The 20,907-nt window shown below is 42.8% G+C and overlaps 1 protein-coding gene and 2 long non-coding RNA genes across 5 annotated transcripts in view; 1 reads left to right on the forward strand and 2 right to left on the reverse strand.

Moving 5' to 3' along the window:
• Positions 1-20,907, reverse strand: part of LOC309517882 — a 255,439-nt gene that overhangs the window by 685 nt on the left and 233,847 nt on the right. The gene's annotated exons all lie outside the window — the stretch shown is intronic.
• LOC309517862 lies at positions 15-11,311 on the reverse strand. 2 transcript variants are annotated; one of them, XR_014213295.1, is made up of 3 exons: positions 7,730-9,373; positions 4,886-4,983; positions 15-1,745 (listed from the first exon to the last, which is right to left on the reverse strand). It is a non-coding gene; the product is annotated as an uncharacterized lncRNA (long non-coding RNA). The 2 variants fall into 2 exon arrangements; XR_014213296.1 differs by lacking the exon at positions 7,730-9,373 and adding an exon at positions 10,973-11,311 and having other exon boundaries at positions 74-1,745.
• Positions 11,528-20,907, forward strand: part of NPEPPS (aminopeptidase puromycin sensitive) — a 74,109-nt gene continuing 64,729 nt past the window's right edge. For both annotated transcript variants that reach the window (XM_082197177.1, XM_082197176.1), the window contains exon 1: positions 11,528-12,241. In XM_082197177.1, the coding sequence (XP_082053303.1) occupies positions 11,543-12,241 (699 nt within the window). In that variant the 5' untranslated portion in view covers positions 11,528-11,542. The remainder of the gene's footprint in view (positions 12,242-20,907) is intronic.

Genomic DNA, 20,907 nt, shown 5'->3' on the forward strand with positions numbered 1-20,907 from the left:
GCGCCACCGCCGCCGCCCAATTTCTGTTCTCATCCTGAAGCAAAGTTCTTAATCCGAGATACTATTTCTGGGTTAGCGGAGTCTGTAACCTGAAGTGTCTGTAACCTGAAGTGTCTGTAACCCGAGGTACCACTGTATGAGATAAGGAGGAGAAGGAGAAACTAACACTGAAAAAGAGCCCATATTGAAACAAAACTTATCACGCAGCAGATAAATTTAAAGCTTGCTTATATTTTTTTAAAATGTATTTTTACAATACTGTTATGAATTGGTGGGGGCAGACTCCCCATAATTCTTGGATTCAGTAAAAGCTTGAAATAATCAAGTTTTGATTAAACTTTGCCAAACACGGCAAAGTCCCTTGCATTTAGTTATGCTAAAGAGCCATTTAGTTATGCTAAAGAGCTCTTCAGAGCCATCTGGATGGGCCATTAGCAGCAACAAAGGTCAGTGTTGGCCCATCAAAGACACCATCAGAGGGCAAGACTGCTGGGCAAGAAGGCATGGGGCCCCTTCTTTGCTGGGTGCTAGTGGGCAGAGGCAAAGACCAAGTTGAGGGTTTCAAGTTTGAATGACAGGCTGGGAGAGGGCCTTGGAGTCTGTTAGCAGCGAGAAGGAAAGGGAGGGGCAAAACTGGGGATAGCAGCCTGGAAGTAAGAGACACAGAAGGTGGCTTTTTGCTGTCCTTAGAATCCAGTGCTGCCCTTAAGAGGTAAGTCAGACCCTTATAGGAAGTGAATGCTCTGCAATCCCTGCATCTAGGTACAGGTTGTATATATGTGTAAATAAAGCCATATCTCATAAAGACACTGCAGTCTCTGTTGTGTCTTCTTGTCCAGAAAAGGGAACACAGACCAAGTAAACACACTTGCAACCCTTGGAATCTCGTACCACCCATTGAGATTGGGATGGCGTGTATCAATGCATTGCTCTCTTTTCCCCCGTTGTATCTTCACAGTGTTAAGGTTTATTAACTTGCTCTTTAAAAATTAAATAAATTAAATAAAAGTTGAGGTTCTGAAGATTAGAGTTCTGTGTCAGGTAGCTGCTGTTTGAAACCAACCTTGGCATCTATCGGGAAGTTAAGGACTACCCACCATCTCTCTCTCTTTAACCTGTGTTTCCTCAATAGTGGCTTGCGAAAGATAGGAAAAATGGAAATATGCAGAGAGGCACAAAGCCAAAAGAACAGTCCTTTGGCAGCGCGGAGCAAAGTGTAGGCTTCAGAATCAAAGAAACAAACATGGTTTCTTCAAGTCTCAACAAACACTGGCCGCATGCAGCTCTGAAATTTTGTGCGTCTCTCTTTGTGTGTGTTTTGGAGTGGATACCTTTTGCCTGGGCATGTTCTGCAGTTCTTACTTTAGGACCTTGTTTCCGTTTGCAGCAAATATACGTTTCCCAGGCTGCTCAATGAGCTGCTCCCCAACTCGAGTGCTCACAAGACTTTTCCTGCTCCCAAACGTATTTCAGCCACACCTTCCTCTGGGGCCTCAGTTTATGCAACTACTGGCAGGATATTGAGCATGGGAAGTTGCACGCACCAAACGACATTTCCTTGGGATGATTCAGTGCACAGCCATTGCCCAACTCTGGCCTGACCCCGATTACATTCGATTTCTCAGGGTGCATGGCATATGAATTTTGCACCATATGGATGTCATTCCAAGGTGCAAACCATCAGAAAAACAACAACACTTCCATTGTGGTCTAGGTGATGGGAACGAAGGCAAAGGCTTGCAAAACTGAAATTAATTAGGAGACAGATCAAAACAAGCTGGTGCGAGGCAGCACCTTGAATTTAGAATCAGGAAGGTTATGTAAACACCAGACATTTGAACCACACAGCTTCCCCCTCCCTCAATAATCATGGGAACTGTAGTTTAACCCACACAGAGCTGCATTTCCTAGCACCCTTAACAAACTACAGTTTCCAGGATTCTTGGGGAGGAGTGATTTGTTTTAAATGTGCTTGCGCTTTCTGAATCTCTCCTCTGCCACTCTCTCCCTCCTCATCTGCAAGATGGTTGAATAATAATGACACACCTTACAGGGTTGTTGGAAAAATTACTACTAGATAATGCACATGAAGTGCTTTGAATACTTGAACGTGCTATAGAATTTATTTATTTCCTTCCAACCTGAATTCTACCCCTGCTGCAGAGCTCCCTCTGCCCTCCCCATAATTTGCTATTATGAATACTATGAGATTTGGAGAATGCAGTAAAGGATGATGTAACCAAAGTATTAAAACACTGACCAAGTTCACATGTCACACTAAGTTAAACTATAAGCCAAACCGCATCTCTTTAAGCTGATTAATTTTGAAGTACTGTATTCGCCTCACAGTGAATTCAACACATGTCTTCTCACAAGCCATTCCAATTTGGTTCAATGGAACAAACTCTCAGGTAACAATGTACAATATAGAATAGCAGCCAGGCAATGCAATCCTATCTATGTTTACTTGGGAAAAAGTGCTTCTGTGTTCAGTGGGCCAAATTCCCATGTGAGTGTGCTTTATGAGTGCTGCCAAATGTCTGAAAGTGACACTTTTAAAGATTCAAAATATGAATTCTGAACTGCTGTCAGATTTTGCATTTTGTGCAAAATTTTGGGTGGTATTTAACTTACCTATTGAAATGAATGGACCTACCTTAGCCATGTTTAATGAGTTTACTGTAAATAAAACTTCATTGACTACCACCCTTCCTTCCCAGTTCTATTCTGGTCCTGAATTTTATATTTATAAATCTGAAATTTATTTTTCCACCGCTAACATTCCCAATGTGACAGATGCAAGTGACTTGGCAGAACATGGCAGGAACAGCCTCATTCTTAGAGTTTTTGCAGTTCACAACAACTCAGTTTTCTGCAGTGCAATGCAAAGCTCAGGCAGCACGACGGATCCCTTGCTCTTCTCAGGCTACGGTCTTTAAACGGACAGACACTTGAGATCTGAATAAGCCATTTGAAACAAACAAACATCCCTTGATTGAGGCAGAACAAGAAGCCAACCTATTCCAGGAATAGATCCATCTATTCCAAATGTGCTTGCACTGTGCCAAACCAAAGCTTACGCCTTCCAACACAGGAGGCCTATAACTTGCTCACAGACTGCGGCCAGAATATGCACGGAGGCTATTTTTTAATGGAAGGTGAAAATATGCCTCTCTAAGCAAATTTGACCTATGCAGTAACATGCAATTGACTCCCCTCCCCCAAGGTGCTAACAACTCTCTTCAGGAACTTCAACTATCAGCCCTTTTCAGCTCCACCCCCCCCCAAGAATGCAGAACATTTCAACAGAATGTTGTATTATGTATGTATTAACAACACACTCTACAACATTTATCTGATAAAAATAGGCTTATCCTATTCCTTAATAATAAAAATGTTTTTATTATTTATCCCCCGCCCATCTTGACTAGGTTGCCCCCCCCCCCCGCTCTCGGCAGCTTCCAACAAATATAAAACCATAATTAAGCATTAAAAAACTTCCCTATACCTATGCCTTCAGATGTCTTCTAAAGGTTGGCTCGGGGGTGGCACAACTCCATACCCCCCAACATTTCTCCGATGAAAATAGGGACGTCCTACCATACCCTTCAACAGTTCTGCGATGAAAATAGTGACGTCCTAAGGAAAAGCGGGACATTCCGGGATCAAATCAGAAACTGGGACTGCTTCTGTAAATCTGCATCTGCCCCTGGAAAATAGGGACACTTGAGGGGTCTGTAAAGACATTTTTATTTATTCCTTCTCATAGAAATAATACAATGACGTAATTAATCTATTTTACAAAGACAAAACAAAACAGAGAAGTGAGGTTACAGGGAACGACAGAGGGCCTTCTCGGTAGTGGCGCCCACCCTGTGGAACACCCTCCCTTCAGATGTGAAGGAAATAAGCAGCTATCCTATCTTTAAAAGACATCTGAAGGCAGCCCTGTTCAGGGAAGTTTTTAATATTTAATGCTATACTGTTTTTAACACTTGAAACCCTTCCCTTTCTTCTGTATGTAGTGTAAAGTGCATTTCAGGGAACCAAGCAAGCAATAGTGGTGAATTTATGGTTACCAGATTTTTTTCAATGAATCCGGGGACCCCCCCCTTTTTTTTTTTTGAAACTGAGTAGCAACAGGGAGTCAGTAGTGGGGATGATGAGGTAAAAGACCCTGGGCCCAAGCACACATGCATATTGTATAAAGGTGCAAAGCCCTTCTTTCGCACCCTGTGAAACATAAACCCGCAGAGTTTTTTAAAAAACTGGGCAACGGCCGCCCACCCACGACTCCCGAGCCTCCCCCGATTAGTCAAAACAAAGGAGGAAGGGGGCAGGAGATCTGTACCACCGGATGTCCCCAGTTCCCCTTTGGCAGTGGCAGCCTCAGCAGCTCGGATCCAGTCTGGTAGTGCAGCTGGCTCTGGCTGGCTTCAGGAGCTGCTTGCTGCCCGCTGCTGTGGTGCCTGACATTTTTCCTCTCCGAAAGTCCCCATATGATGTGTTGCGCACAAGACACATCATATGGGGACTTCCAGAGAGGAAAAATGGTGGGCGCCACAGCAGCGGGCAGCGAGCCGCTTCTGAAGCCAGCCAGAGCCAGCTGCACTACCAGGCTGGCCCCGGGCTGCTGAGGATGCCACTGCCACGTTTCCCAGGAACAGATTTGCACATCTGGGGACATTCCGGGGATGGAATTTGTCCGGGGACAGATTCGCAAATTACCCTAGTAATTTCCACTGGACCTGATGTGGTTGCTAGGTCACAGGGGTGTGGCCAAATTGTTCTTGTTTTAGGCCCTTTCACCTTTGCAAAGATACTGCAGATACTTAAGCATTGCAGTTTTACAAACAGCACCTTACTAAACTGAAAAGTGCCATACTTTATTTCAGAAGGGGTCCTTGCTGTCACATTTGCTTCTCCACTGGGAGAGGAAGTTGTGTGGCCTCCATCTGTTCTGGCTCTCTCCCTATCTTCTTCCTTTGCAAAGAAACAAGCATTTCAGTTTTATCAACGCCTAGTACCGAAGTGTCTTACCTTGGTTTAGAAAGGGGCCACTGCTGTCACTGGATCATTGCTATTCTAGACCATACGCTACTAGATTATTATTTCCTTTCTGCTGTAAGCCATGGCTAGTTGGCACCCTTAGCCATGGCTAGTCGGCATCTGCCAACATGGAAGCTCTGCTTGTATTTAATAAGGTGTCTCTGCAGCTGTAATGTCAACCTAAAATAGAAACTTTTCATCACCAGTCAGCCACATGATAAATGGAATCATGGCTATTCTACCAAAATGGCAAGGAAAAACAACCAACCAGAAGCAACTGGCTCTAGCGTAAACAGATAGTAATCATTGTAACGTTAAGGAAATCCAGTCAAGAGACTAGAATGGTTCCAGGCCCGATTTCACACTGACAAAAATAGAAGCCGATGTTACACTCAGACAAGGAACAAATTAACTATTTTCTGGGGGAACTATTACTGAATTATAATAGAAGCCTAAGATAGGCCTCAAAAGTTACAAAACGTCTTCTGAACTGCCTGAGAGGTTCACAATTCCCTTTCAGATTATTCACACCTAGCCCCTGAGGTACTTGAAGAGATTTATGGTGGGCTCCTGAGTCTACCAAATTAGTAGACCAGTTACAGATCCTCCAGGTGCCCCTATTTTCCAGGGACGTGCCTGATTTAGAGAAGCCATCCGGGTTTCTAAATTGTCCCACTATTCCTTAGGATGTCCCTATTCCCATTACAGAAATGTTGGAGGGTATGGAGCTATCCAACCCCTGAGCAACCTGAAGTCATTCCTCGCTCGCAGGCCAGTGTTTCCCAGTTGTCGGTGTTTATACTACATTTTTTTAGATTTGCCTTGAGACAGTCTTTAAACATCTTTTGTTGACCACCAGCATTACACTTTCCATTTTTAAGTTTGGAATAGAGTAGTTGCTTTGGAAGATGATCATCAGGCATCCGCACATGACCAGTCCAACGAAGCTGATGTTGAAGAATCATTGCTTCAACACTGGTGACCTTTGCTTCTTTCAGTACACTGATATTCGTTTGCCTGTTTTCCCAAGTCATGTGTAAAATTTTTCGGAGACACTGTTGATGGAATATTTGGAGGTTGGGAGTACAATAGTTTTGTAAACAAGCATTTTGGTTTCCCTGTGAATGTCCCAGTCCTCAAACACTCTGCACTTCAATCAGGAGAAAGCCACACTGGCAGAGCTCAGGTGATGCTGGATTTCGGCATCAATGTTAGCCCTTGTGGAAAGATAACTGCTACCGGCACACGGAGGACCGTGACGAGTGCCAGAGCACACGGAAGCACAGTTTACTTTCCCACCACAGCAGTACCCATTTATCTACTTGCACTGGCATGCTTTCAAACTGTTAGGCTGGCAGGAGCTGGGACAGAGCAATGGGAGCTCATCCCGTCACGGGGATTCGAACTGCTGACCTTCTGATCGGCAAGCCCAAGAGGCTCATTGGTTTAGACCACAGTGCCACCCGCATCCCTGTATAATGGGCCCCAGAATTAATGAGACGCAAGGGCAAACCTGTTTACTTCAACTAACATTTCTTAATATATTTTGGACTTATCTTCATTGCTCAGATTTCCAAACGCGCTTTGAGATGCAGCTAGGTAATTGGAGATGAAGTGGAGTTGTTGCTTCTTTGAGGGATGCTGCAGAAAATTTGTTTTACATATTGGGTATCATACGAGCATCCACAGAAGTGATTTCCAATGTCAAACTCTCTGCAGTTGTAGCTGTTGTACTACAAGGCAATAAGCATCAATATTTGCTTCTCATAATTCTACTTTCAAGAAGCAAAATATTTCCTTACTGGCAGTCATTATGGCAGAACACAACTGGAGATGAAGTAGTTTCAAGCAAGGTACGTAGATTTTTCATTTATTGAGGCAAGCTGAAACTGAGGATCTTGTTCAGTTTTCTAACACATGACTCCCTGGTAAACTTGATTCTCTTCACTTGGTTTAAGCACTTCTCCTGATGACCATAGGAGGGGGGAAACTGCACAGCTAGGTAAATTATAGAAAAATATTCTATTTGCAGAAGTATTATAAGTTGTATGAAACATAAGACGTCGTATGATTGGGAACGTTAGCCCCAGCAATGAAATTTAAATATCTATGAAACTGACAATATTCATGAAAGAATCAAAGTTTAAACGGGTAAAAAGGATATTATGTTACATTTTTAGAGTAATTGGAGAATAAGAGATTTAAACTTAAATTGCAACTGAAAATGTAAAGAAACATATGAAATAAGGGTATAATTTGCTGGCAAATTTTATTATCAAGAATGCACTCATATGGGAGATGTGGGGAAGTCCAATGGAAATTTGAAATAAGTTGTCGAAATGGTTCAGATTTTCTGTTTTTTCTTTCTTTTTTTCTTTAGCTCTGTCTTTCTTTTTGTTTTCTCTGTAATTTGGAAAAAATGTAATAAAAATTATTATAAAAAATAAAAAAAAAAATAGAAAAATATTCTGCATGGAGGCAGAGGGGTGGTAGCTACTGGCAACAAAAGCAAGCCTTTCGGATTGAGATTGGCTGAGTTGTACAGAAAGCTAATTGATAGAAAAGTATCCAGGACACCGTCTCTACACTGAAGTTGAGTACGGAAGGATGTGTAGAACAGAAAAGAGTGTGGCTTTGAGATTTTGGGGGAAACTTAAAAATAAATTACTGGGCACTTTACTTGGTACGGCAAAGTCCAGTTGCCCTCATGGACCTGGGTCCACTGGAATCAATAGCGGATCTTCTAAATCTTTGTCTTTCTCAGATCTAGGACATATCTTTAATCCCAAATGCAACCCAGATCCACTGGATTATCATATTTGTAAGTTTGTTTTTCTCTCTTTAGGATGATAGATGGCAGGGGCTCTCTGCAGAGGGCTACTATAACGAACAATGAACCATCACTTAGCATTGCCCCAAAGAGGAAATAAATCACCAGAAAATGAGGACACAGTTTTGTATAAAATGCAAATCAAGAAATAAATGCAAATTGAGAAATAATTACTGTAATTCAAATAGAAATACAGTACATCTCGCCATCATAGGGAAGACTGAGACAAAGTGACTGAGTAGGTACAAGTCTGCTTGCCTGGTGCTGTTCACTGTTGATAGGCAACTCTTCCCTAACTTTCAGCTGGACTTGGGCTAGGCAGAGACTTCAAACAGAGAACGGTCCTCTGTAAAGTAAGACACATGGCCACCCTAAACTTACAACTCCCATCATCCCTGGCTATTGGCAATGCTGACTGGGGCTGATAGGAGCTGTCAATTGAAAAATCATGTTTTTGTGGGGGGAAAGCTCAGGATGTCCTGGTCTTTACTTTTTGAAATATGGCAGTCCTAGACTACGAGCCAATCAGAGTTGAGCTGCGGGCCTGCCGAGCAGGATTCAGTAGTTTGAATCTGTGGAAAGGCTGAGGCCTACTGAATACTCATATATATGAGCTGCAGATAATCTACTGCATTTCCCTAGAAAAGAGAAACACCCATTTATCTCATGAGGAGCTGGTTCATATTACTACACCCATTTTTATCAGCTGTCTTTGAATTACACTTCAGAATCTTTGTTCTCACCCGCCTGCCCCAAATTCTTGTTGCGTTGCCTCAGGACTTGTGCTAAATTAGTATTCTTTTTCTGTCTTTCATGCTCTGTGCTAACTTATATTTAAAACAGCGAGATAGCACTTTGAACTGAAATTAAACCTTCTGAAAAACACAGTTTTCAGAGATAACAGGAACTTAAACCACCCAATTCCCTTCCTGTTCCCTAGATAAAAACCCCTTGCCTTTCCCCAACCCCGATAAAGGAGATAGTATGATATCCCAGAGAGGACATGATCGCTACTTTTTATTTTGCTGGCATTTGAGATTTTAATTAGATTACTGGTTATAACCAGAAGGGAGATATGCAAGTGTTTCTGGTTCAATTACAGGTTTCCAGATTATTCTGTTCATTCAGAGGGAAATGGTAAACATTTAAAAGTGGAATGGAAATGGAATTGACTTCTGCAGGTTTCAAGAAAAGGCAGGGGAGAGGCTCTTTGGGTAACCTAGATTCATATTAAGCCAGGTTTAATGTTCAACGAATTAATACTTAAGGCTGCAATATGATATCTCCATTTACTCAGTAGAGTAAGCCCCATTGAGCTCAGGGCTTCCTTTATTGGCTGCATGCAATCCATACATTTAAAGCCCATTTTGTTGTTGTTTAGTCGTGTCCAACTCTTTGTGACCCCCATGGACCAGAGCACACCAGGCACTTCTGTCTTCCACTGCCTCCAGCAGCTTGGTCAAACTCATGTTCGTAGCTTCAAGAACACTGTCCAACTATAAATATTTATATATATATAAAAAGAACACTGTCCAACCATCTTGTCCTCTGTGATCGCCTTCTCCTTGTGCCCTCAATCTTTCCCAACATCAGGGTCTTTTCCAGGGAGTCTTCTCTTCTCATGAGGTGGCCAAAGTATTGGAGCCTCAACTTCAGGATCTGTCCTTCCAGTGAGCACTCAGGGCTGATTTCCTTAAGAATGGATAGGTTTGATCCTCTTGCAGTCCATGGGACTCCAGCACCATAATTCAAAAGCATCAATTCTTCGGCGATCACCCTTCTTTATGGTCATGGTCCAGCTCTCACTTTCATACATCACTACTGGGAAAACCCATAGCTTTCCCTACAGAATCATGAGAACTGTATTTTACATCTCACAGAGCTACAATAACCAGCATCTACACTTCCAAGAATTCTTTGGGGGAATTCATGCGATTTAAATATATGCCTTAGTAGCAGCATTCTGGCTGCATGATTGTGTGTATAATTCTGTACAGAGCCCATGCACAAGAAAAATCCCATTTCATACTCTGGATTACTTCCATATGTCCCAGTTCAGATACCCGAGGAAGAAAGTCACATGTATTTGGTTTCAGTCACAGAATAACTGATGCCTGTTCTGCATGGGCTACATACGATAAAGAGGATGGAGCAACTCCCCTATGAGGAAAGGTTGAATCACTGGGGACTTTTAATTTAGAGAATAGGTAAGAGGTGACATGACAAAAAAATTCTGCCTACAGAAAAGCTTTTATCCTTTACTCATTACTCTAGAACTTGTGAACATCCTCTGAAACTGAATGTGGAAAGATTCAGGACAGATAACAGAAAGTACTTCTTCATTCAGCACATAGTTAAAACTATGGAACTCACTCCTACACAGGACAATGATAACCACCACTTGGATGGCTGTAAAAGAGGACTTGACAAATTCATAGATAATATTTTCCATAGCTATTAGCCATGATGGCTATGTTCTGCCTCCATAGCTGAAGGCAGTAATGCATTTGAATCTCAGGCGCTAGAAACCACAGAAGGGAAGCGTGCTATTGTACTCCAGTCCTGCTATAAGGTTTACCACAGGCATCTGGTTGGCCGCTGTGAGAACAAGGTGCTGGCTCAATGGGCCTTGGGCCTGATCCAGCATGTGTTTTCTTATGCTCTTACACTCTTGTGCACACACACAGGATGTACACAAGAGTGATGACTTATGGGGATGCAAATTGTCCCTCCCTGCTCATCTGGGTGGTGGGCTGGGTTGAGAGGTTCAAACTTTCCAGATCCCATTCCCAGCACTGTGTCTGCTGTAATCCTCCCTTGTTTTGTTGCTGACAAAATCATTTGGGTTTTTTTTTGGGGGGGGGGCAGAATTTTTTACTTGGGTTAGCCACGCCAGACAAAATAGGACTATGCTGCGAGTCTCCCATTGAAATCAGTAAGGTGTTGACGCTGCAATCCAACGCAGAGACAGGTTTCAATAGTTCACCTAACTCAGCATAAAATACTCATCCGGCTCTTCCAAACATAAAACTGCGCCCACGCAAAATACGTATGAGAGATCTGGGATAAAAAAACCAAAGTCTGCTTTAATACCTAATTATGCTGTCATAACTAAAAAAAACTATAAACCCAACAAGCCAAAGGTTTTCCTTAATTATCATTTTTCCTGATGCTTATTTGTACAGGCGCGTGTAGGCTTTTTTTTTTTTTTTGCAAAACGTTGTTTGTGGGGTGTCTTTTTTCGTTGCCGTTCTTCATTTCTGCAGAGAATTGACGGCTGGAGGGGCGGCGGCCGCCGCGCTAAGCTCTCGGGAGACAGCTGGGAGGAGACGAGCGGAGGCACCACGTGACCCGCGCGTGCCGCATTTCTTCCTCTAGCCTCGGCGGCGGAAGGCGAGGATGCACTCGCGACAAACCGCCGCTCCCTCCCTCCCTCCGAAAAGGAGCATCTTCTCTATCGCAATGCGCGTGCGCGAGCAGCGGCCATGCCCTCCCCGCCCCCTCTCTCTCCCGCTCCCCACCTTTGCTTCGGTTTACTAGTTGACGTATCTACCACGAGACTTGTCCGTCACGCGAGTCCCCTCCCCCTCATCCGCCGTAGAAAGAAAGAAAAAAAGCCAAGTTCTGGTAACAACAGGGAGGAAAAGGCGCGGGCGGATCCCAATGGCCCGTGGTGGACGTCTCCTAGCTCTCTTCATTTCAGGCGCCTCGCGGTTGCCGCCGCCCTTCACTACTACCAGCGCGCAGGCGCTCCGGCGCGTGCGTCACGTCGCGAGCGCCCTCCGCCTCCCCGCTCCCCTCCTCGGCCGGGAGGGGGCACAGGCGCGCGAGGCCAAGGGGAGGAGAGAAAGTTGGAGCGCGCACGCGCAGTGGAGGCAGTCCTATCCACGGCCGTCTAAGGAGGGAGGAGGAGGGTGGCGGCGGAGGCAGCAGCAGCAGCGACAGCAGCACGACGACCCACAGCAGGTCAACTTGGCTCGCTCGCTGGAGGCCCTCGCCCCTTCTCTCTCTCGGTTGGGCCAGGTGCGGCCTGCTCCTCCCCATCCTCCTCCGCCTCCTGGCTTCGGTCTCCGCCTTCTGTCACTGGGGGGTCGCCGCCTCCCCCTCAGTGCGCGCGCGCGCTGGGCCTCCCCCTTCGCCTCAGTAGCAGCAGCAGCAGCAGCAACCTCCGCTGCCGCCGCCTCGTCGTTCTCCTCAGCCACCTTCTCTTGCCGTCTCGCTGCCGCCGCCGCCGCCGCGATGCCGGAGAAGCGGCCCTTCGAGCGGCTCCCGGGCGAGGTGCGCCCCATCAATTACGGGCTCTGCCTCAAGCCTGACCTTATCGACTTCACCTTCGAAGGGAAACTCGAGGCCGCCGTGGAGGTAAACGCGGGGCTGGAAGTGGGCGAGGCGAGGGGAGGGCGCGCGCGCGTGTATGTGTGTAAAGATCTGAGGGTGAACGTGTGGGCTTGGGGTGGGGAAAGGAGTGCGTGTAGGGTTCGGGGCGGGCGATGGTGACTGTGGCTTGGAAGGCCCCGGTGTGTGGGGTAGGGTAGGTGCGCCCGGGGAAGAAGGTGGGGAGTTGGCCCCAAGAGGAGGAATGCGGGCGAATAGCTCCGTGATGGATAGAATTGGGGTAAGCGTCGGGTTTGGGGCTTGGGCAGCAGGGATGGGAAGAAGATGCACGAGTAAAAAGGGGAGAAGGGTTTCTATGAAGTGTAGGGGTGGGGTGGAGTATTTGGGGGGACAGTGGTACCTGTTTGGCTGATTCTGGATCATGTTTCTGGGGGGGGGGCAGCCTCCCGAGGAGGTTAGTGGTTACTGCTCTTCTGAGATTTTGTATTGTGTGCGCGTTGTGTTGTTGTTGTTTTAGGGAGGGGGGAGTTAAGACTTACCTGAGCGAGAAGGTATGCCTGCCTTTGGTGAAAGAGGGAGATCTGTTCTTTGAGTGTGCTGCTGGGAAGTACACTTCCAAATTGGGTGAAACTTGCCTAAAATAAGTGTGTTTCCTGGAATGAAGGGCATGTTCTCTAGGATGGGAGGTGGCCTCTTGGCTTCTTCAAGAAGTTGAGAAGATTTTCTGGTTTTAATGAGGAAGTCTAATTCATAAGGGGTGGATACATTCTTGTAAGATTGAATAGGTTGGGGAATCCTGATGTTAGCAGTTTTTTATCTCTGGTCCTGTAGGTTTGGAGAAGGTTTCTTAGTTAGGATGGGAACAATTACTTGAGGAATTTGTGATTGAGGTTCTTCTTGGATTCATGACATATAGTGTATCTTTGACTATGCAAGGCGATTCAAGTAAGCGGTGTAAAATTTGTAGCAAAATGATCTCAGACGGGCAATATTCAATTATTTTGGATCAGAATTATAAAGGAGCAAACCATGAGTTTGGCATGTCTTCTCTTAGAATTAAGGGCAGGAACTTTCTTTGGAAAGGTGTTTTTTTTAAAGAGTGTTGAGCTTGGGAGACTTTTGCCAATGAATGTCATGTTGAGAATTATATGTGCAGGACATTCCTCTTGGACTCAGGGTAAGAGATGGGGGACTGTTGGTTCATGCTTTTCATGGCTTCCTTAATAGGGAATAATATGAGCAGATGAAGGAGTGCCTTGCTCAGCAGTAGGGCTTTTGTGTGATGTGAAAGGTAGTGGAATGGAGTATGTATCTTTTAGTAGATTGTTTGTATTTGCAGTCTCAAGTTATGTGATAGTCCGCCTATTAGGTGTGGAAGTGAGTAGAGCTTAGGAAAGAGATGCAAGTGGAATTGTTTCCTTATGTCTTGGTACACATTCTTGTGATGCTCTTTCTTTCCCTGTGTCTCTCCTAAGGAATCCTAACAAAACAAAACAAAATCCTTCCAGTAGCACCTTAGAGACCAACTAAGTTTGTTCTTGATATGAGCTTTTGTGTGCATGCACACTTCTTCAGATACACTGAAACAGTTGGTCTCTAAGGTGCTACTGGAAGGATTTTTTTTTTCAACTATGGCAGACCAACACGGCTACCTACCTGTAACTAGAACTAAGGAATCATATTAGTGATCTTTATCCATTGCCTTACATTCCCATAGGGCAAGACTCCTAACAAAGCCTAAAGAAATGTGTGTTTTGTGTTGCTGATATTGTTTTTGTAGTCAGTATTTTTTACTTTTTCCTCAGTATTGTAGTAACACTGCTGTTTTTTCTTAGATTTGGGATTGTTGATTTCAGTCAGCAGAACAGTGGGATGATTCTTGGGTAAAGTTTCTGCACAATGTTAAAATGCAGACGGGATGGAGATTGATAGGCCTGCTTATTTCAGCTACCTATCTGAGAAAATGTCTGTGCAATACACAATCATGACATCAGGTTTCTTTTAACACAGAGGACAGATTTCCTTGAAAACAGGTGTGTGAGAAATGCAGTTTGCTAGATTTCTCTGGGCTCTTTCCTAATCTGGGATCATTCAAATGAATAAGGTACAGTTTAAGATACCAGGAAGAGCCTCAGTTCTTTGTAACACAGCTCTTTGTCATAGAGTTCTAAAACCCTGTCATTAATAATGAATCCTTCATGAGTAAGGCTGGTTAAGTCTCCTGGGGCATAATTCGGTCAAGAGGAGTACTGTATGCTAAACTAGTTCTATTTCTGGCATATTTTAGATTTGGGGAGGATGGCATGATATAAACTGGAGAGAATTTCTGGGACTGGTGAGAACATGAAGAATACTGTTGGTGAATAAAAGTTATTAAGACTGCAATCCTATCCTTACTTATCTGGGACCAGGCCCAATTGAGTTGAATAGGCCTGACTTCTGAGTAGACATGATTAAGATTGCACTACAGATAGGAAGGAAATGTAGATTTTTTTAATTGCTTCTATTTCCTTTAGCTAATACGGCAGTCTCCAAAACTTTGCTAAAATACAAACCTATGTCCTGTAATATTTATTTGCACTTAGTTTCTACTAGCTGGTCTTTAGACTGACATTTAAAATTGGAAAGTTTCAAACATGCTATAATCAATACTGAGAAAATGTATATTTCATATGACTCAGCAATTCCTTAGATTTCAGCATTAATTCAGGCAGATGGATCACCAGGAGCCTGGGACTTTTCCTGGTTCAGGCTAGTACTAAAATACCCCACAATATTTAGTTTTGTTCAGAGTGCTTCAATTCTAAGTCCCGACCAGATAGTTCAGCCATGACATTGAAGCCATGTCTAGAAATCATAGGTGGTGTTGTTCTTGGTGTTTTAAAAAAGGTTTGATGGTTTCCTTTCATTCAGCAAGAGCATATCTGCAAGAGCATTCAAGTGAGCTAGTTTGCAATACAAACTAGTTGTTTCAGCCTTTAAGGGTACATGCAAACCAACTGAATTATTTATAAGGGGAAGTATTTTCAAGACACTATAGATATTAAAAGACAAGTTAAACTCCATTATTCAGAAGGCAGCAGTGTCCAGAAAGAGCCCCAACTGACTGGGATGGAGAAAATTTGTTTTGTCCATAACTGGCTTTGTGTCTCAGCAGGAGCAAATTTCACTTTGAAGTGTTGAGCGAGCGTATTTGGCTACATAAGCAGAGCAGGAAACACTGAAAGGTGACCAGTTGTGTAAATACCATGGAGACAACATGCAGGGAAATGGAATGCAAGTTGTTAAAATGATTCTGATTTTGAAAACAACTCCAGCAGAGAATGGTGTGCATGTTTCCAAGTTAACTGTGGACTGTGGTATGTCTGTTGATGGGGGTTGGGTGGGAGGAAGGGAAGAGAATGAGGCTATAAACGAACCACCAGTTCAGTTAAATAAAAACATGATTTCTCAAGCAAATGTGTTCAATAAGTGTGGTGACACTTGCAAATGTTGGGTGTTAAATTAGGATGGAAAGTAGCCAAGATTGAACAAGGCGTATTAATTATTTCCCCTCCACCTTGCTGCAAAGGTTCCTTGGTCAATTATGCTAGCACCCTGTGACTGGCTTTTGACACTTGTAAAAATCATTTCAAAATGTGCTGTAGTTTGTGGCTGATGATAACACACTTAAAATAAGAGACAATAACATTTCCCCTGTTTCAGCCCTAGCATAGAATTGAGCATGTTTCCAGTAGTTATAAAAGCTAATGTTTCTGAAATGGGCAGTTTGTGGAGAACTAATGTACATGATTTAGCTTAAACTTAGCAAGTTCCATTTCATAGTTTGGGGAAATTCTGGGGAATTTCTGAAATTGCTGTTTTAAAGTATCTTGAGATAATGTTCAGGAATCTGAATGTGTGTGCTTAAGACACTTAAGTTACTTTCTGAAGCATTCCTGACAGTTGTCTTAAGTTAAAATTTATCTTGAAAGCCTTCAGTTGTATAAGAAGGGTCAGAATATGTGCTTAGGTATATGCTAGCAGCTTATAAGGTGGCCCAGTGCCTACAGTATGTCTTGGGGCCTTGATTCAAGTTACAGATTGACCCTGCACTTGCTTGGTGATTTTGAACAAATCCCCAGGAGGAAAATGGGAGTAATATATTTCTGTTGTGGTCAGTGTGTCTAATTTGAATCAACCTCCTATTAGAAGGGAGGTCAGAATGATCTGAAAATAACTTAGAATATCTCTCGATTTTGTATTTTTCAGTGTGTGTAGAAATGAAAAACAAACCTAACTTAATAATGTTGAGTGTCTTGTGAATGATGATTGTGATATGTCCAAATCTACAGGACCTGAAACCAGAAGTAATTTGGGAGAAAGCCAGTATTGCTTTGTGACTGCACAGGTTCATGCTAAGTCCTGGGACAAAATACTTTCTCACTTGAAGGTTAAAGGGAGCCAGTGTGGTATAGTGAACAGTGGGGGTAGTGGACTTTGACTAGAGAGACCTGGCTTCAAATCCTCCACTGAGCCATGAAGCACATTGCATGACCTTAGGCCAGTCACTATCTCACAAGGCTGTCAGGATAAATCCCTGTGCATGTTGCTCTAAACTCCTTGCATAGAGCATGGGATACAAAGGTTAATAATAAAAAAGTAATAAAATGTTGCCACCTGAGTAACTTGGAGTTAGCCAAACGTTGAAGGAAACATTTTCAGCTGTGTCTTGAAAGTGTAATTTCCTCTACTATTTCACAAGGTCAGTGAACAATCATAGAACAACTGAAAACCATAATGTTAACCCACCAATTTAAGCACCAGATTAGCAGAAGGTCAACACACTTATCAGTGAAAGAGACTTGTAATAGGAGTTCAGCTGTTGCAGAGAGTTTCCATTGGTGACAACTTAATGCACTTCAGTTTCCAATGAGATATCCTAAACGGTGCTTGTAACCTCATTTTAGGACACTAAGTGGCCAAGCATATAAGCTTTTTAATTGAACCCTTTGCTTTGGCAGCTCTCTTGTTCATACCAGCTCTAGAGAACAGGAAACTTTGATCATCTGATATTTGATTATTATTGATGCTGTAGCAAGTCACATTATTTCAAAGGCTGGTAAATGAGTTACACTTTATTTTCAGCCTTTCATTTTGGCACTGCTTTGTTTTTCTACTTGGTAAAAAACTTGGCATATTGGGAAGAAAAATCCAATGCTATGATGTGTTTAAGTGTAATAAACTGGCACATAGTATGTTAACACAATCACTAAGTTTATTGGTAGCCACAAAAATACTTCCCTGTCTAGTGACCCATTACAATTGTTGTGTAACATTTTCATTTTTTGTTGAAGAACCATGAAAGCACAATTCTTTGTTGATAAGGCAATTTATTATGGCTACGGTACTGGATATACTTACCTGGAGGGACGTGGGTGGCACTGTGGTCTAAACCACTGAGCCTCTTGGGCTTGCCAGTTGGAAGGTCGGTGGTTTGAATCCCTGTGATGGAGTGAGCACCTGCTGCTCTGTCCCAGCTCCTGCCAACCTAGCAGTTCGAAAGCATGCCAGTTCAAGTAGATAAATAGGTACTGCTGTGATGGGAAGGTAAACAGCATTTCCGTGCACTCTGGCTTCCATCATGGTGTTCTATTGCACCAGAAGCAGTTTAGTCATGCTGGCCACATGACCTGGAAAGCTGTCAGTGGACAAATGCTGGCTCCCTCAGCCTGAAAGCGAGTTGAGCACTGCAACCCCATAGTCACCTTTGACTGGACTTAACCATCCAGGGGTCCTTTACCTTAAAAAAAAAAAAAAACAACCTTTCCTGGAAATAAGTTCAGTGAGATAAATGGAAGCTCTGAATAGATATGTATATTTAATAAATTTGTCCATAAAAATACAGTATTTTCTCATTGCAGCTTAACAACATTTAAACACTGTAAAATTATCTAAAATATAAGCAACATAAAAGGAATCACAACAGCAAAAACATAGGATTGTAATGCAAACAGCAGTATTTATGCTAAGTTTAAAAAGTCTCTGGCTCCATTCTTTCATAAGGCGTCTCTTCTTTTTATCCTGGAAACTAAAATACTCTTATCTTTGAAATTAAAAAAACAACAACTCTTGAGGCACAGTACAGAGGCTGGGTTCCATAAACTCTTACACTGGCTTTCCCCATTGGTGAGCACTCCTGTACTTTCTGTGAAAGCACTGTTTCTGCCAATGACCACCTCTACTTTCATGCACAAAAAAACCTTGGTGGCAGAAAGGAGAAATGATTTCTTTCCCACTGGGCATTTGGGAGATGCAGCAGAAAGGAGATGCTGCTGGCTTTTCCTGCAACATCAGATGGGAAGAAAAAATGTCCCTTTGGAGGGACTTGAGGGAATGATGCATCAATGGTAAGCGCTGGTTTACCACTGTTAAGCAATGATTCAGATAGTAAACTAAGCCATAAACTTAAAACCCCAAAGTGTTTATAACCTCATATCCTTCTCAGTGCTCAGTTGAGAACACCTTGCTGTGCTACCTGCTCTGTATGGGGTTTAGACATCAAAGGATCATGGATACTTTTTTATTAATTTGCAGAATTCCTCCCACAGGGAGTTTGTGGAGGTCCTTGCCTTGAACAGATTTTTGAAGCAGTGTGAAATCTCTTTGTATGGATAAACATTTAGTAGTTTTAAATAAATGTGGGGGTGATTCAGGGAGGGAAGCAGGAGATATGTAACTTCATGGCTAGTTCTGAATGTCCAGTTCAAAACATAGGCAGAGGTCTTTCCCAGCCTTACTGAGTCTTTGGAGAGCTGTTCCCCACAATACTGGGCCAGAAAACTAATTTCGCCTTTGACCTTGAAACTGTATTGCAAGCCTGTATTAGAGCCAAAGCATTTTTATGGTGTGACATATTCTATGAGAATAAGGGTACCAGGTATTAAGGGTGCCTTCCCTTACGTTGGAAGCTGACTTTAACTTTGTGAGCCACTGTAAAATAATGCCCTCCATACTATAATAGGGTAGGTTTCTGCTATGCATATAAGCTGTCAGGAGAATGTCAGATTGTGAATGGCATCTTCTACCTTAAAGGTCAGACAAAGGAAGGGACCTTTTAAATCTCTTCATTTGTAGTGTCTCATTGGTCTTCTGATTTAGCTGAAGGACATGCTGATGTACTTAGTAAACTTTAACCTGCCTGCTGCTTTTTATAGCTTGCTTGTTCAGTATCTGCCAGGTTTGTAGATCATGCTGATTAGGTGTTAATTTTGTGTTTCAGTTCAGTCTGTTTAAGATGCTGAATATCTTCGACTGTGTGCGCGCAATATATTTGTACACTGGTTGGGCAATAGTTGAAGGTCAAAAATTTTAACACAGTAATACGTTTTCACCAGAGGTTCTGAAAATTACAGTAACTAGGGCAATGGCTGGGATCCAAAGATCCACACAACTAGTTCCACACACTTAAAAAGGATGTTTGACGGTTTTCTTGAGCTGTAGCTTCTTATGCCACATAACAAATGATTTTGATAATCTGGGGATTTTTAGAAGTTGTTTGTGTTATAGTATAGGGTGCTTTGCTATTCAAAGAGAAAAAAATATTACTAGATATGCAAAGGTACTTGGGCATACCTAAAGTAGATCTTTGAATACTCACGAATTGCCTTTTGTAGGTAGCAATATTTCAGGCAGGATATCTTGGAATTCCTGGCATTCGTGTCTAGCCTGTTGGTCCATTATTTCTAGATCTAGGCAGATTTGGCCCTCCAACCTCTGAAATTCCTGATGTCAGCAACGCTGTAATTAGTTAAACTCAGCCAAGTGGTTATACAAGTTTAAGAACAACTTTTGCATAGGAATTGACTTTGACAAAGATTGTCAAACTGTCATCTGAATGCTGAATTGCATTCTTTTCCTGCATAGAACAGGAGTCTTGAGCAGAGGAAGCTGTTGCTTTGTTTTCTATTAGCAGATTTACTGCTTGGATACTATAATCCACATTGGATGCAAATCAGTGGGAAAATGTGGTTGCCTAGATAAGGCCTTATAATTACTGTAGCTGCTTTCCTTTGTTCACAGATGTGATCTTACAAAGCTCTTTCTGTTGTTGGGTGGAAATTGGTTTGATTTCATGTATTTTGGAGAATAAATAACTTGGTCACAGTCCAAGATATTGGGAGGGCTAGCTGTCTGGCATGGACTATAAAGTTGTAAGCAGTGGTGAATTCTGATTGAGGGATTAGCTGCTCATCTCACTGCTCACTCTCCTGGCCTCTACATGCTACTTCTTCTCTTAGAACTTTGTCCTCATCCATACTTTAATGAATAAGGGAACAGATCCTCTTTTGAAGAGCATAGTGCATAAGAGAGAATATAAAGAAGGATATATCCTAGGCTAAAGTTATTGTGTGTTTTAAAGTTCAACACACCAATTATCCACACATAGATTGCTGGTATATAAAAGTCTGTCTATCTCTAAAATATACCTAAAATGTTAATAGAACATATTATAATAAAAGATGGTGTAATATAAAATATAATGAAAGGCTAACTATTAAAAGCAAGGATGCAGAACTTGTGGCCCTCCAAAAATAGCTGGATTATAGCTGCCATCATCTTTGACCATTGGCCAAGCTGGGTGGGGCCCCAACAACATTTGGAGGGCCGCAGGTTCCCCATTGCTCTGCTAAAGTTATTCAGATTATAGGAGC

The sequence above is a fragment of the Podarcis vaucheri genome (genome assembly GCF_965113315.1).
Source record: "Podarcis vaucheri genome assembly, chromosome: 13".
NCBI classification, from domain to species: domain Eukaryota; kingdom Metazoa; phylum Chordata; class Lepidosauria; order Squamata; family Lacertidae; genus Podarcis; species Podarcis vaucheri.